This window comes from Loxodonta africana, chromosome 3, assembly GCF_030014295.1.
Source record: "Loxodonta africana isolate mLoxAfr1 chromosome 3, mLoxAfr1.hap2, whole genome shotgun sequence".
In the NCBI taxonomy this organism is placed as follows: domain Eukaryota; kingdom Metazoa; phylum Chordata; class Mammalia; order Proboscidea; family Elephantidae; genus Loxodonta; species Loxodonta africana.
The window spans coordinates 59,321,276-59,336,973 of NC_087344.1; the positions used below are offsets into that span (position 1 = coordinate 59,321,276).

A 15,698-nucleotide genomic window follows, 5' to 3' on the forward strand; every position below is an offset into this window, starting at 1 on the left:
TTTCTGGACCAAGATGGCTGCCTGACTGAGAGCATAGTCTGCAGCCCTGTTAGATCTGTGGACACGTAAGCCTTTCTTGGGGATTCCCAGAAGTACCAAGAGGAGAGAATGTGAAGAAAGAAATAGACCCCCTTAGTCATGAGGAACTGTAGTTATGTAGGAATCCACAGGAAAGAAGATGTCCGGATTTTTAAAGAATTTGAGAACATCCAGACTTCATTTCTACTAGTTAAAAAAAAAGGGAGGGGGGGGAGCATTCCCCATGCCCAGCATTTGGTTAAATGAATGATGGTGTATGTTAGCCCAATGTAAGACCAATGCACCTTCAAAACGATGCTGGAGAAAAATGTTTTGTGGCTAGAAGACATTCACCATATATCACTGAATAAAAAAAGATGTGGACTAAACCATGAGTAGTACAAGCCTGGTTAAAACACACGCATACACACATAGAGAAAAAGTCTTGAAGACTATGAAAATATTAATTGTGCTACCTCTGGATGGGTGTGGAATTAAAGGTGATTTTAATTTTCTTCCTTCTGCTTATTGGCATTTTCAAAACATTTTATAGGAGATATATCACATTTTTTTTCTAGGCTAGAGAATAAGTTTGTATACGTTACCCCTTGTGACTCCCAGGCGCCCACATCACACACACTCACTGGAATGCCCACCTGTGGGTTCTGACTCATTTACAAGCATCTGATCTCAGCCCCTGGCATGGAGTTGCAGCCTTATAGGCGCCCAGGCTCAGAGCCACACTGCACTAATGCTTTATTAAAGGGATCAGGTTAATAGGCAGCTTTGGGAGAAATTGTGTATTAAGAAAAAGCAAGGTTACTGAACAAAACAAAGAGGTTATTAAAGTGCCTTTGTCTGGGCTGGACTCCTCTCCTGGAATGTCATTTCCTCTCTCTTAGCTAAACCACCTCTTCTTCCAAGTCCAGCTGGGATGGTTTCTTTTCCTGGAAATGGATGTCGCCCACATTCGTGACAACGCCAGCTCACAGCAGTCTCACTTCTAAGAATCCTTCTAGAGCTTCCAGTCTGTCCTGCATTTGGGCATTGCCCAGTGTTACTCTTCAAGCCTGGAGGGGAGAGAGTAGGGTTGGGGTAGAGGTGAGTCATGAGCACTGTCTTCAAATACCTGAGAGGCTGTTGCCTGGAGAAGGGTCTAGAATCCTTTTGTGTAACTAAATCTAAACAGGAAAACCAGGGGCAGTGGGGAACATGCTAAGGAAGCAAGCTCCCTTTGATTCAGGAAAACAGCTTTCACTACGGTGGTATGGCTCGCTTTTGGATGGGCCGCCTGCAAGATAGAAAGCTGTTGGTTGCTGGAGGTATTCAAGGAGAGGCTGTGACCACTGGTAGATAGATGTTCCCTAGATATCCTCATCTTCTGGTCTCTAAAATTCAATGGTTCTTGTCTCCCCAGTGAGGGAGAAAAAAAAGCATGCCGGTACAAAGAGAACCCCTTGTATTTCTCTGTACTCTCCATGTTGTGGCTGAATACGGAGCAGGTATCCAACATCGACTTACGGGGTTGACCTTTATAGCAGCAGGTTCACTCTGCTGATTCACTCTGGCCCAGACTGCCAGGAAGATATGCTTGTTTTGTCTCTGATAAATTCTTCCAGTGTGTCTTGTATTCGCTTGTCTCTGAGCCTTTGTATGAGCTATTCTTGCTGCCTGGAACACCCTTTCCACCCCCTCTTCCTGTCTAACTCCTGTTCCTCCTTCAGAACTCTTCGCAAGTTCACTTTCTCCAGGAAGCCTTCTCAGTGTGTGTCACCCAGCTCTGAGCTCCCATGGTCCCCTGCGTATCCCCATCCTAGCATGTGTCACGATAAACAATATCACTTGTGAGTAATATGCTCCTGCAAACAAGCAACTCTATGAGACCAAATGGTCAATATTTACCCGAAGCAACGATAAGAAGGCGAGGAGGGGAAGGGAAGGTAGACCAATGGAAACAGAACAAACAGAATAGCACACTATACTATCTGTTGCCTCGTGTTTCCTCTGGCTGACCATGGGTATGTTTGGGACAGGGCTTATCGCTTGCCCTCTTCGGCATCACAGTGTCTAGCACCACCTGGCCCAGAGCAGGCACTCAGTAATATTTGCTGAATGAGTCAGTGTGCGGGGGAAGCTGGCCAGGGCTTCCGTACTGGCTATAGAACATCCCTAGGCTGTAAAAAGGCCTATCATAAAATGACAAATGGAGTCCCTGGTGGTGCAACTTATTAATGTACTTGGCTGCTAACTGACAGGTTGACAGGTGCCTCAGAAGAAAGGCCTGGTGATCTGCTTCTGAAAAATCAGCTATTGTAAACCTTGTGGAGGACAGTTCTACTCTGACACATATGGGTCACCACGAATCCAGGTCAAGTTGTCATTAACTGGTAATTAGTAAAATGACAAATACTCAGGAATGGGACCAGCTGCCTTCCTTTCTCTCAACACCCAGGGATGCCAGAACCTGCTCTGCAGAGGCAAGAATGTCAAAAGGTAGTGGGGTAAATGATGCCCTGATCCATGCCACTCCATGGACGAACCTGATAGATGCTCAGTGAAATGGATCAACCACCAAAGGACAAATATTGTAAGATCTCATTTATATGAAACAACAAGAATAGGCAAATGTGTAGTGACCAAGGTTTATTAGAGGCCGGGAGTGAGGGGGGACAGGGGAGCCATTGTTTAGGAAGCACTGACTGTTTATAGTGATGGGAAGTTTGACAATGATTATGGGTGGTGTTTGTACAACATGATTAAAGTAACTGATACCACTAAATTGTACACCTGAAAAATGTAGAATTGGCAAATGTTGTGTTATATATATTTTTACATCAATAAAAATACAAACATTTAAAAATCTAAAAAAAAGTCAGCGGGGTGTTCACAGGAAGGCTTCCTAGGGACATGCTGTCTCTCTGGCCGGTATCTTGCTTGTGAGAGAGGCTAAAGGGGTCCCTGACATTCCTGGGCAGGAGCAAGGAATGCCTTATGGATGGTCTACCCCAGATCCTCTTCTTGGAGAAAAGCTGAGAAGTAGACTCACTTTGGGGGTCCATCTGACTCCAAGGCCTGGGCATTGTCAACTGGGGACACTGACTTAGATGGCCCAGGTGTGGAGCCTGGGTCTGGTCCTAAGTCTGCACCTGACTCCAGGTGACCATGAATAGGTCTTGTCCCCTTCCTGGGCCTCAGTTTCTTGGCTTGGTCTAGAAGGCATCTAAGGGCCCTTGGAGCTTGACTGGCTTCTGCTTCTATGTCACCTTTGGGTGGGAAACTACCCCTAACATCCCAGAATTCCCTTCATGACTATTGTCAATGACATAAGCACAAATTCAACTCAGTATTTATTGACTCTGCTTATGATTGCAGCTTTCTTGGGGTAAGGCATTCTAGAAGCTTCTTGCATGCTTATAAAGCCATGCTTCTTCATAAAAACATTGAAAAGATTCTGCTTCTCATAGCAGAATTGGGCGAAGTGTTTCATATACCCCCCAGGAGCCAGGTGGTATGAACAGAATATGGGCTTTGGCGCAGATAAACCTGGGTTCAAATCCTGCCTCTGCCACCTTACCTGCTGCATGCTTCTGGCCTTCAGCTTTCTCATCTGCAAAATGGAAATAATAGTCTCTACTCTTTTTTACTCTTTGGCAATCCTGTGAGGATTAAACAAGCTGATGCCTCTGGATAGTTTCTGAGGAAGAGGTCTCATGCTGTGAGCCTCCTCTGTTACACAATGAAGGACAGAGGACAAACTGGGGTTTGTAGGTGTGTGGAGTCCTGGGTGTGTAGGATGTGGGGACAGAGGAGGGTGGTGATGAAGATACTGATAAATGTGCGATTAGAAATTTCAATTGGCAGTAGTTTCTGCAGTCAAACCCCAGGGATGGGGGAAGTCATACCATTGCGGCCTGCAGATTAGGCCTGAGGTTAATTATTTAGAGGAAGGGGGTTCAATGAAAGGGCCTGGGGCTCAGAGACAGAGTGGGAAAAGGCTCCGACCCCTGTTGTAATCTGGCTTCTTGGGTGGGTAAAACACACCGTGCAAGAACAGCCTGGACTCATCCGGAGGTGCCGGCACCTGGGGAGCAGCCCCCCTCTGTCTGCTGATGGTGTCGCCCACCAGGACTGGGCGTGCAGAGGCATTCCTACCTCAGGACCCCACGGTCTCCGCCAAACTCACTTACAGAGGCAGCAAGGGGGGGAAGGGGGAAGATTGACAATTTATAAAAAGTTGTCACCCCTCCCTGTCCTGCATCATCATCACATGCCTATGGGTGGGGCTCCCTGGGCTGGAACGGGTCTGGGAGCCAACCGGTATCTCTTAAGTAACTGACTCACTCATTAGATATAGATACAACTTCTAGTCTGTGTCTACAAACAAACAAACAAACAAACAAACAAACAAACAAACAAACAAACAAACAAACACAGACCGACCGACCGACCGACCGACCGACCGACCGACCGACCGACCAACCAACCCCTCATGACTTTAGCCCCATTTTGCACACGGGGCACGAGCTCAGGAAAGATACAAGCAGCACTCACTGATCAAGTCCTAAAGCACATGGGGGAAGTTCCAGGATGAAAACGCTAGGGGGCGATGGTACTGCTTTGTCTCCCACTTCTCTCCCGTTCCTCGCTGTTTCCTTCACTGAGCCCTGATCCCCTCCTCTGAGCAGACGCTAGGTGCAGGAGGGACAGTCCTTCAGGGGCGGCAGGAATTTGGGGCCTAGGACAGCGCTGTCTAATGCAAGATCTCCGGCTGCTTTATATGTAAAATGCACACACATCCAGCCCCTTGGGAGTTCTTGGCCCACCTCTTTGACGTTGTTAAAAAAAAAAAAAAATTTAGTTGCCATCAATTCTGGCTTGCGGCCACCCTATGTGTTATAAGATTACAACTGTTCCATAGGGTTTTCCGCTGTAATTCTAATAGAAACAGATCACCAGGTCTTTCTTCTGTGGTACTGCCGAGTGGGTTCAAATCACCAACCTTTAGATCAGCAGTTGATCACAAACCATTTGCACCATCTAGGGATCTCACTCAACTTCTCACTGACCCCAGTTCATCATTTATTCATTCATTCGTTTTTCATTCATTCACTACCAAGTTTCCATCCTTGTCAGGTTCTGGTGCCAGGAGCAAAGAGTTCCTTTCCCAAAGGAGTTCTCAGAATGTATCATTTTCCCAGCCCTTCCCTCTCCCAGCTCCCCTGACTGCTGTTCTAATGAGAACATGGGCAATCCCGGTAGCCCTGACATTCCACCACTGTCCAGAAGGTGGCAGCACGCGGGTAAAGAGACACTCAGAAGGTGACCTGGCAGGGAAGTTCAGGATGGGGACGATTAGCTGGAGAAAAAAGTTTTGCCTCACTGTCTGCAAAGGGCCATTCAAGGAGGCAGATACCCAAATCCTGACCACACACCATGATATTCATTGTCTCTGTGAGTTAGCAAGGGCCTTGGTTAAAAGTAACAGAAGGCCCAGGGAGTTGGCTTAAATGCAGGAGAATTTATTACCGGGATGCAGAGGTGTCTCCAGGCAGCCAAGGACAGGGCTGCAGCTTGACCCCAGGAACAGACCGGAACCAGGGCTCACCCTTTTTCATCTTGGCTTTTTGTGCAGCGGCCCTACTCTTGCATCATCTGCAGACTGAGATTTCCCATTCCTCAAAATGGGAAATACGGCCATAGCTGGTTGGAACTTACCTGTCCCAGACCTAACCAGCCAGGAAGACTTTTGAATTCCAGAGAGATGCTTGAATCAGCTCAGCCTGGGTCTGGTGCCCACCCTGGGGCCAGTTAAGTGGTGACAATCTGCAAGCACTGTGTTGGGCAGTCACTGTGTGGCCCTGGGAGACCCTCCCCAATAGAGATCTATTGCAATGAGTTTGGGGTTGCAAGGCCAGCCACACAGAGGCTGTTCTATATCCTTCTATGTATCATAGCTGCAACTGGGTGAGCTGCCAGGGTAGCAGTGGAGTTGATGCCCTACTCATCTCCCCGGGCACTCACCTTCCCTGCGCACCATCATGATGGCTTCCACCAAGTAACTGCAAGTGTGCCTGAGGGAGCCACCAACACAGAACTGATGGAGGCTGGTGGGTAAATTCTCCAAGTGCTGCCTCTGGAAGGGGGAACAAATCTAGAGAGTGCCCTACACTGACTCCCAAAGTTCCCCAAGGGGACGGAGCCCCAATTGCCTATAGCAGTGAGCTGTTTGCTTAGGCACCTTGATTGGCTGCCTTCCCTTACCCAGTTCACTTGCCCACTTCCCTCCCCGTGTTTCCCAGAATCACAGCGCTTCCCAGAACCATGGTGCCAAGGAGCTGCGTTATACCCACAATCCTTGTCTCTGCATCAGCTTCTGGAAACCCCACCCAAGACCCTTGCGGACTTAACAGCTAGGTTTCCTAGATATGTGGTGAGAAGTTTGAAAAACAAGAGTACACACTTTTCCCTTCAATTGTGCCTTTTTCTCTCAAAACAGAGTTCTTTATTAAAATAGTTTGGAGTAGATACTAACAAGCATTAGGATATTATTTAAATATAATATAAACAGAAAAAATTAGAAATAGATACAAATACCTAAGAGCATAGAACCTCCTCAGGTACTCCAGAGAATTACACACATGGCTCCGAGGTAAGGCACCACCGATTCTTTCCCTGAGAGTCTTCAGATGCGGCCAGGAGCCCATGTGAAGAACTGCCCTTGTATATGCAAAAGGACTTTGTAAACAGCTAAGTGCTGAACACACGTTAACAAATTAGATTATCACGTTCTTTTCTAATGCTTCCCACTCTTTTTTGTTCCACTTACTAAAACATAAAGGAGCTGGAATTCAGAATTACTAAAAAGCTCAGCCTACATCAGAAATTTGCAACTTTGAAAACAATGCTTTAAAAAAATATCAAGTATGGGATTTGCTTTTGGGGTGATGAAAAGGCCTTGGAACTAGAGAGGTGATGTTGGCACAACACTGTGAATGTACTCAATGCCACTGAATTGTACACTTAAAAAACAGTAAAGATTGAGTAGATTTTACCTCAGTGAAACAAAAAAATACCAAGGCTTAAGAATAAAGCAATTATGTCACACAAGTCTGACAACAGTGATGACAGCTTTCAGTTTTTCTGAAGTGACTGCCATGAAGCAGCTCAGGTAGGTCTCAGGAAGAACATCAGCCTTGCACTGGGCATTTCCTTGGGAGGTGGCCCTGAGTCACAGCCTTCCCGACCTTGGTGGTTTCGCTTGTTCTTCCTCCTCTGAGCTCAGTGATGTGGCCTCATTGCAGGTGAAACCGATGATGTATGTGTGTGTGTGTGTGCGTGCGCGCATGTGTGTGCGTGTGTGACAGAGAGAGAGAGAAAAAGAAAAAGAGAGAGGGCGCCCTGGCAGTGGTGGAGACTTCCTGCCAGTTCAGTGCCTCTTGGAAATCCTGGCTGAGACCTAGGCCCTTTGCTGACATGGCCAAAGGGCCAGGGGTTGGTCCAGCTGGGTAGACATCAAATATCTCATCCTTAAACAACCAAAATGTCCATCAAAAGATGAATGAATAAACAAAATGTGGTATATGCATACAAAAGGATATTACAGGCATACCTCGGAGACATTGCGGATTTGGTTCTAGGCCACCGCAATAAAGTGAATATGGCAATAAAGCGAGTCAAACGAATTTTTTTTTTATTTCTCAGTGCATATAAAAGTTATGTTTACACTATACGGTAGTCTATTAAGTATGCAATAGCATTATGTTTAAGAAAAGCAATACATATACCTTAATTAAAAAAATACTTCATTGCTAAAAAATGCTAACCATCATCTGAGCCTTCAGCGAGTCATAACCTTTTTGCTGGTGGAGGGTCTTGCTTTGATGTTGATGGCTGCTGACTGATCAGGGTGGTGGCTGCTGAGGGCTGGGGTGGCTGTGGCAATTAAAATAAGACAACGATAAAGTTTGCTGCCTCAATTGACTCTTCCTTTCAAGAGCGATTTCTCTGTAGCATGCGATGCTATTTGATAGCATTTTACTCACAGTAGAACTTCTTTCAAAATTGGAGTCAATCCTCTCAAACCCCACGGCTGCCTTGTCAACTAAGTTTATATAATATTCTAAATCCTCTGTTGTCATTTCAACAATGTCCACAGCATCTTCACCAGGAGTAGATTCCATCTCAAGAAACTGCTTTCTTTGCTCATCCATAAAAAGCAACTCCTCATCTGTTAAAGTTTTATCAGGAGATCGCAGCAATTCAGTCACATCTTCAGGCTCCACTTCTAATTCTAGTTCTCTTGCTATTTCTACCACACTGGAGTCTTGAACCTCTCAAACTCACCCATGAGGATTGAACTCAACTTCTTCCAAACTCCTGTTAATGGTGATATCTTTATCTCCTCACATGAATCAGGAATGTTCTTAATGGCATGTATAAAGGTGAATCCTTTTTAGAAGACTCTCAATTTACTTTGTCCAGATCTATCAAAGGAATTACTATCTATGGCAGCCATAAAAAAATGAAATGTATTTCTTAAATAATAAGACTTGAAAGTCAAAATTATTCCTTGATCCACGGGCTGCAGAATGGATGCTGTGTTAGCAGGCATGAAAACAATACTAATCTCCTTGTACATCGCCATCAGAGCTCTTGGGTGATGAGCTGCATTGTCAATGTGCAGTGATACTTTGAAAGGAATCTTTCTGAACAGTAGGTCTCAACAGTGGGCTTAAAATATTCAGTAAACCATGTTACAAACAGATGTGCTGTCATCCAGAATTTATTGGTTCATTTATGGAAGAGTAGAGTTAGCATAATTCTTAAGGGCCCTGGAATTTCTGGAATGGTAAATGAGTGCTGGCGTCAACTTAAAGTCACCAGCTGCACTGGCCCCGAACAAAACAGTCAGCCCATCCTTTGAAGCTTTGAAGCCAGGCATTGACTTCTCCAGCCATGAAAGTCCTAGATGGCATCTTCTTTCAATATAAGGGTTTCATCTACATTGAAAATCTGTTCTTTAGTGTAGCCACCTTCATCAATTATCTTAGCCAGGTCTACAGCATAGTTGGCTGCTTCATCTTGCACTTTTATGTTATAGAGATGGCTTCTTTCCTTAAACTTCATGAACCAACCACTGCTAGCTTCAAACTTTTCTTCTTCAGCTTCCTCACCTCTCTCAGCCTTCGTAGACTTGAAGAGAGTTAGGGCCTTACTCTGGACTAGCTTTTGGCTTAAGGGAATGTTGTGGCTGGCCTGATCTTCTGTCCAGACCACTAAAACTTTCTCCATATCAGCAGTAAGGTTGTTTGGCTTTCTTCTCATTCGCATATGTTCACTGGAGTAGCACTTTTAATTTCCTTCAAGAACTTCTCCGTGCATTCACGACTTGGCTGTTTGGCGCAAGAGTCCTAGCTTTGGGCCTATTTTGGCTTTTGACATGCCTTCCTCACTAAGCTTGATCATTTCTAGCTTTTGATTTAAAGTGAGAGACGTGCAATTCTTCGTTTCACGTGAACACTTAGAGGCCATTGTATGGTTATTAATTGGCCTAATTTCAATATTGTCATATCTCAGGGAATAGGGAGCCCCAAGGAGAGGGAGAGAGATGGGGAACAGCCAGTCACTGGAGCAGTCAGAGCACAGACATTTATCGATGAAGTTCACCATCTTATATGGGCGTGGCTCGTGATGCCCCAAACAATTACAGTGTAACATCAAATTCTGATCACAGATCACCATCACAGGTATAACTATAATGAAAAAGTTTGAAATACTGTGAGAATTGCCAAAACGTGACACAGAGACACAAAGTGAGCACATGCTCCAAGAAAAATGGTACCGATAGACTTGCTTGATGCAAGGTTGCCACAAACCTTCAATTGGTAAAAAACGCAATTATCTGCAAAGTGCAATAAAGTGAGGTACAATAAAACGAGGTATGTTTGTACTCAGCCACAATGAGGAATGAAGTCCTGATGCATGCCACAACATGGATGAACTTTGCAAATCAGTTGCAAAAGGACAAATACTGTATGATCTCATTTACATGAAATAAGCAAATACATAGACACCAAAGATGAGTGATTATCAGGGGGTGAGAAGGGGAAGGGGGATTGCATAGGGACACTGAGTTTATGTTAATGGTGGCAGAATAATTTAGAAAAGTGCAGCAATAACGCTTGCACGGTATGAAGAATGTAATGTCACTGAATTTTACATGTAACGTTGAATTGGCAAACGTTTTGTTGTGTATATTTTCACCATGATTAATAAAAAAGCTCACCCTTTGAGACAAACACAATAATTCGACATTTGGGCACTGGGTGGCACCTTATGCCTTGGTGGTGACTCAGGCAAGTGCCTCTGCCACTCGGCCGCAGCTTCTTCAGGTGTTCACCTTCACACAGGTGTTTGATTACAACAGTGGTTTGTTTTTTCTTTGGCAATGGAGCCTTCCTAAGCAAAGCCCCACAAAGAAGGCCACTGAAGGCCACAGAAGGTCACAGTATCTAAATCAGGTCATAGGATGGCTGCTCTGGTTGAAGTGAGGGGCGGGGGGAAGAGTCCTAAAGGGTCCCCTCCCCTGGATTCATAAGCCTTTTGGGAGCATGGTTTGAGAACCCCCCTGCACCACCAACCTCTACGAAGTTTTTCTCATGTTGGCTTCAAGATGCCACAGCCCTGTGGACAAAACACGTACAGAGATCCCTTTTTCACAAATGCAGACATCTTGGCAGGTTAACTGGCACAGCTCAGGTGACAGGGCAAAGATCCGTCAGCTTCCCGGCCACAAGACAAACATCTTGGTCCTATGAGTGAAAACTCGGCTCTGCTATCCCTTTACCTGCTAGGCGCAGGTTAGCAAAGCAGTTGTTTTGAGAACACCTACCAGTACTCCCAGGGAGGGGCAGTTGGCTGTTTCTGCAGTGACACTGGTTTCTCTGAATTGGGAGGGAAAAGACCTCTCCTTTATGACCACGAGAGTCAGCCAAAAGGTCAGACATACCATCCAGTGATCACAGGCCCAAGAGTCTACTCCCCTGTTGTGTCGCACCCCAAATTCAGCAAGTCACACCCCCTGGAAGGCAGACAGTTTGGCTCCTTGCCTTGGAAGCACAGTTCCCATGGCTGAGAAAAGGGAAGGGACCAGAGTCACCCTGGCTGGGGCTCTGGCTTTTGAGAACTCAGTTTCCTGACCAGGAATGAGGGACATGGAAGGTGGGAGGAAGGAGGTAGACTAGAAGTGAGACGGGCTGAAGGATGAATGCTTCCAGCCGCTCTGAGTTTGGGGCTATGGGTGGGAGAAGTCCAGGGGGTCTCCTTGGAGCCACCACATATAGAGCACTGATGATGTGGCAGGCCCTGTGCTACATACATCTGAGATCTTCCTGGCCCTCACCACACCCAAGTGGTATCACAGATGAGGAAACCGAGGTTCAGAGAGGGAAGGTTGTTTACCCAAGGTCACACAGCTGGTGAATGGCAGAGCTGGGATTTGAATCGAGGTCTGTCTGATATGAAAGACTGTGCAATTCCATGATTCCAGGGACTGGGATTTGAATGATGAACACTCTTTACCTTCCAACGCTCTCAGCCAATTGGATTTTTCTCCATCTGAGCACCCCCACAGGGGGCTGATGAACTGGGAGGGCATGACTCGGGAGAGGAGGTAACTCAGAGGGTGCTGGAGGAAGGCATGAAGCTCTGACAGACCAGAAGTGCCTCTGGCGAGACCAGCCCTTCTCACAAAATCCAGACAGCCCTTAGGTGGTGCCAGCCCTTGATGTCCACTTGACCTGACCTCACCTGTTGCATGTTGGGTGCCCAGAGGTGCCCTGAGAACCCTCTGGTGCCTCAATGCTGTATGCAGGCTCTCAAGTCTCAGTGGCATCCTGGGTCCTTGGGGAATGCCAGCAGCCCTGGCTGCAGCACCGGACCCGGCGGGAAGCAGGGGCTGGCTCACCTTGCCATGTAATGCCCAAGTAGCGCCCCACTGCTCTTGGTCCTCTGGGAGCTCTCAGCCCCCCAGCTGCCGGTTCCACTGTCCTCAGTTTCTGATTCCTTCTCATCTTCTTCCTCCTCCTCCTCCTCCTCTTCCGGGCTGCTGTCCCAGGAGATGGTCAGTGTCCTAAGAGAAACTGGAAGCTCCCCAGGGACCAGATCCAGCCCTGCTGAGGAGCCCCAGAGGTCATCTTTTGGTGGCTCTTCCAGGGAGCCTGAGTCCTCAGAGAATTCAGGTAGTGGGAGAGGCTCCCAGCACCCATCCCCATCCAGCCCATCGCCTGGCCTCTTCTTGGCCAAATAGCTGGAGTTCCCAGCTTCATCCCAGGAGGAGGGGTCCTCGGTGCTGGCCCAGCTTGTGTCTGAAGAACCCGATGCAGAGGAGCCTTCAACGTGGACCAGAGTCTGGGGATTCCCTGAGTCCATCCCGTCTGCCTCAGAGCATCGTGGAATCTGGTGTTCTTGCCCCAGGAAGGAAGGTGGCTCAATGTAGGGCTGGAAGCTGACACTGTCACCTGTGTCCTCCTCCTCCTCAATCTCAGCACTGTCCTTCTCAGACCCTGCCTGCAGGGTGGCAGAGGCTCTGACTCCAGGGGTCAGCTGGACCCTTCTGATCAGTTCTTTTTGGGGACTGAGGGTTAAGTCATCTGGGGACTCTGGACCACTGGGCTGAAAGGCTGCCATGGGGTGTATGTGTCCAGAAAAGTCCTGATTTGAGGAGGGGAGAGAAGAGCAGAAAATTTAGATCTCTTGAAACAAGACTTTAAATAACTTTTCAGGTCTGGAAACAGAAGCTAGATCAAGGATTCAGATGCAAGCAGTTCCCTGGGGCATGGGGGTCCCAGGAAACCCAGAAGTAGCCAGTAAAGAGGTGTTATCAAACAAGTTACCACTATGGGCAGCTGGAGCTGAATCCTGCTGGGGAGCTCACACCTCAGGGCCACCCTACTGAGGGGCGACAGGCCTGGGTATTTCTCTACCAGCTTCTGCCAGTCATTGGCTGAGGGATGTGAGGGGTGGCGGTGATGCTAATTCCTGTCACATGTATGGGCAGAGCAGACTCTAGCGGCCAGCAAATGCCCCCAGGAGGTAGGTGTTGGCTGTTGGAAGTCAAGCTGGTGTGCTGTAAATGGGAAGGCTGAGGGGAGAGGGACAGGGCACAGATGTGTCTACCACAGAGGCTGCCCAGACAGTCCATGGGATTTCTCAAAGGTCCTGGAGCCAGGAACCCTGAGAATACTCCCTGTGTGGCACAGAGACACCCCAAATCCGTCCTCAAAGCCCCCACTCCCACCTGACCGCCCACTGAGCCTCACCTATGGTCAAGCTTCATTCCCCAGGCCCTCAACTGAAAGATTCTGACCTATGGGACCTCTCAAGGCTTCCCCTCCCCCAGCTGGCCGCAGATTCAAAGTGAGCCAGCAGACAAGGCTGAAAATTCTGCTGCTCCTTGGTTAAACTGTGAACTAAGTCTAACCTTAGTTGGGGCTTTTTTAAGACTTCCCCTTTCGGCACCACCCTTCAGCCCCGCCCTCCCTCTAGGCATCTCTCCTGAGTTCCAGGGCTGAGAGCTCTGCTCTGGGCACCCGACTAACCCTTAGCAGAGTTGAGGTCATCTAACTAAAAGGGACTTACAAGGCACTTCACCCACCCAGGGGTATTTGCTATTTTCATTAGGTGCCAGAGGAATGAATGACTAATGGTGGAAATTCAGACACAAAGATAGGAGAAGTTCTGCTGTCTTGACTTTCTTCCTATTCTATCTTAACTATTTGTAAATCTAGCTCCAATTTCTTACTCTTCAACATCCCTCCCTCTCTGCCACCTCCCCCAAATTCATTATACCAAGGCCTGTGGCATCTTTTCCTGCTGAAACCAGGGGACCTCCCTGGAGTTCTTCCAGATCACAGCCCATGTGGCAGTTACCAACAGCAACAACAGCAGGGGTGACAGCAGCATCAGGAATGGCGGGCTGATTGCTAAGGAAGGAAAAATAACAATTAGTACAGGATCGCAACAACAGCTCCCACCTATCACTTGCATATGTGCTGAGAGCTTCCCATACATCATCCTATTTAATCCTCATAAGAATAAGCCCATTCTACAGATTGCTGGAGAGCAGTGGTGGTTCAGTGGTAGAATTCTTGCCTTCCATACGGGAGACCCAAGTTCAATTCCCAGGCAACGTACAAGTGCAGCCACCAGCTGTCTGTCAGTGGAGGCTTGAGTGTTGCTGTGGTACGGAACAGGTTTCAGCATAGCTTCCAGACTGAGACGGACTATGAAGAAAAGCCTGGCGATCTACGTCCAAAAATCTGCCCCCATGAAAACCCTATGGATCACTACGGTCAGATCATGGGGATGGTACAGCACTGGGTACCATTTCACTCCATTGTACAGGGAGGCGCCATGCGTCAGGGGCTGACTTGACAGCAGCTAACAAAAACAACACAGATTGTAGGAACCAGGGTTCAGAAAGGTACGTAAACTAACCAAGGACACACAATGAGTGTGGTAGAGGTGGGATTTTAATCTACGTGAGTCTGTCTCTAGAACGCACTCTTAACTACCACATTATGGAGCTCCTGAGGCCAAGGGGAAACCCTAGTGATGCAGTGGTTAAGTGCTACGGCTGCTAACCAGAATGTCAGCAGTTCAAATCCACCATGCACTCCGTGGAAACCCAATGGGGCAGTTCTCCTCTGTCCTATAGGGCTGCTATAAGTCAGAATTGACTCGACGGCAACAGGTTTGGTTTTGTGGTTTTGAGGCCAAGGGAAAGTCCTCGCTTCTGCACCACTGTGCACCCACCTGAGGTCTCCAGGAACATGCAGGTAGGCTTGGAGAGCTCGCTGTATTTGGAGGAAATAAAGGTGTAGATGGTCCTGGCACTGAAGCAGTGGTGTCCACTTGTGGCTGGTTGGAGGGGGATCCGGACTGGCTGGCCGTGGGGACTGACTGGAAATATGGTCTGTTTGGAGAGAGGGAGGTGAGCAGACCTACTGGGGGCGTTGAATCTTTCCGGCCAGGCAGAGGTGGGGTCAGTAGGCAGGGTATGGCTGGACTCCCCCAACCCTCTTTACTTTTTCTGCATTAGCATTCAAGCATGAGGGAGCACTTCCCAACCCTTGAGTCTCGAGGTCGAGACAGCCTGGGTTCAAAAAACACTCTGCTACTCAGGGTCATTCCCATGTGCACCCCGACCAGGGTCTCCCGGTCCTCTGTACCTCCCTCTTGTTCCCTCACTTTGAGGGGCAGACTGTTTAGGCATCTACCTCAGAGGCTCCCATCTACTGGGGCAGGGGGCAGGGGGTCATTCAGGCAGAGGAAATGCTAGGGCTGCCCTGTCCAATATAGAAGCCACCTGAAACGTGGCTGGTCCAAACTGAGATGTGCTGTGAGTGTGAAATACACACTGGATTTCAAAGACTAAGTAAAAAAAGAACGTAAACTATCTCAATAATTTTTATATTAATCACATGTTACAATGGTAACATTTTAGATCTGATGGATTAAATAAGATCTATTATCAAAATTAAACCACTTGTTTCTTTTGACTTGACTTACTGTGACTACTAAACCCGTTGCCGTCGAGTCGACTCCAACTCGTAGCGATGCTATAGGACAGAGTAGAACTGCCCCAAAGGGTTTCCAAGGAGCAGCTGGTGGATTTGAAC

The 15,698-nt window shown here is 47.5% G+C and overlaps 1 protein-coding gene across 2 annotated transcripts in view; it reads right to left on the reverse strand.

Annotated features, from left to right (window-relative positions):
• Nucleotides 1-6,478: 6,478 nt before the first annotated feature.
• The window catches only part of IFNLR1 (interferon lambda receptor 1), a 48,037-nt gene continuing 38,817 nt past the window's right edge, over nt 6,479-15,698 (reverse strand). For both annotated transcript variants that reach the window (XM_023554364.2, XM_010595085.3), the window contains 3 exons: nt 14,833-14,992; nt 13,867-14,000; nt 6,479-12,729 (listed from right to left, as the gene is read on the reverse strand). In XM_023554364.2, the coding sequence (XP_023410132.1) occupies nt 11,980-12,729; nt 13,867-14,000; nt 14,833-14,992 (1,044 nt within the window). In that variant the 3' untranslated portion in view covers nt 6,479-11,979. The remainder of the gene's footprint in view (nt 12,730-13,866; nt 14,001-14,832; nt 14,993-15,698) is intronic.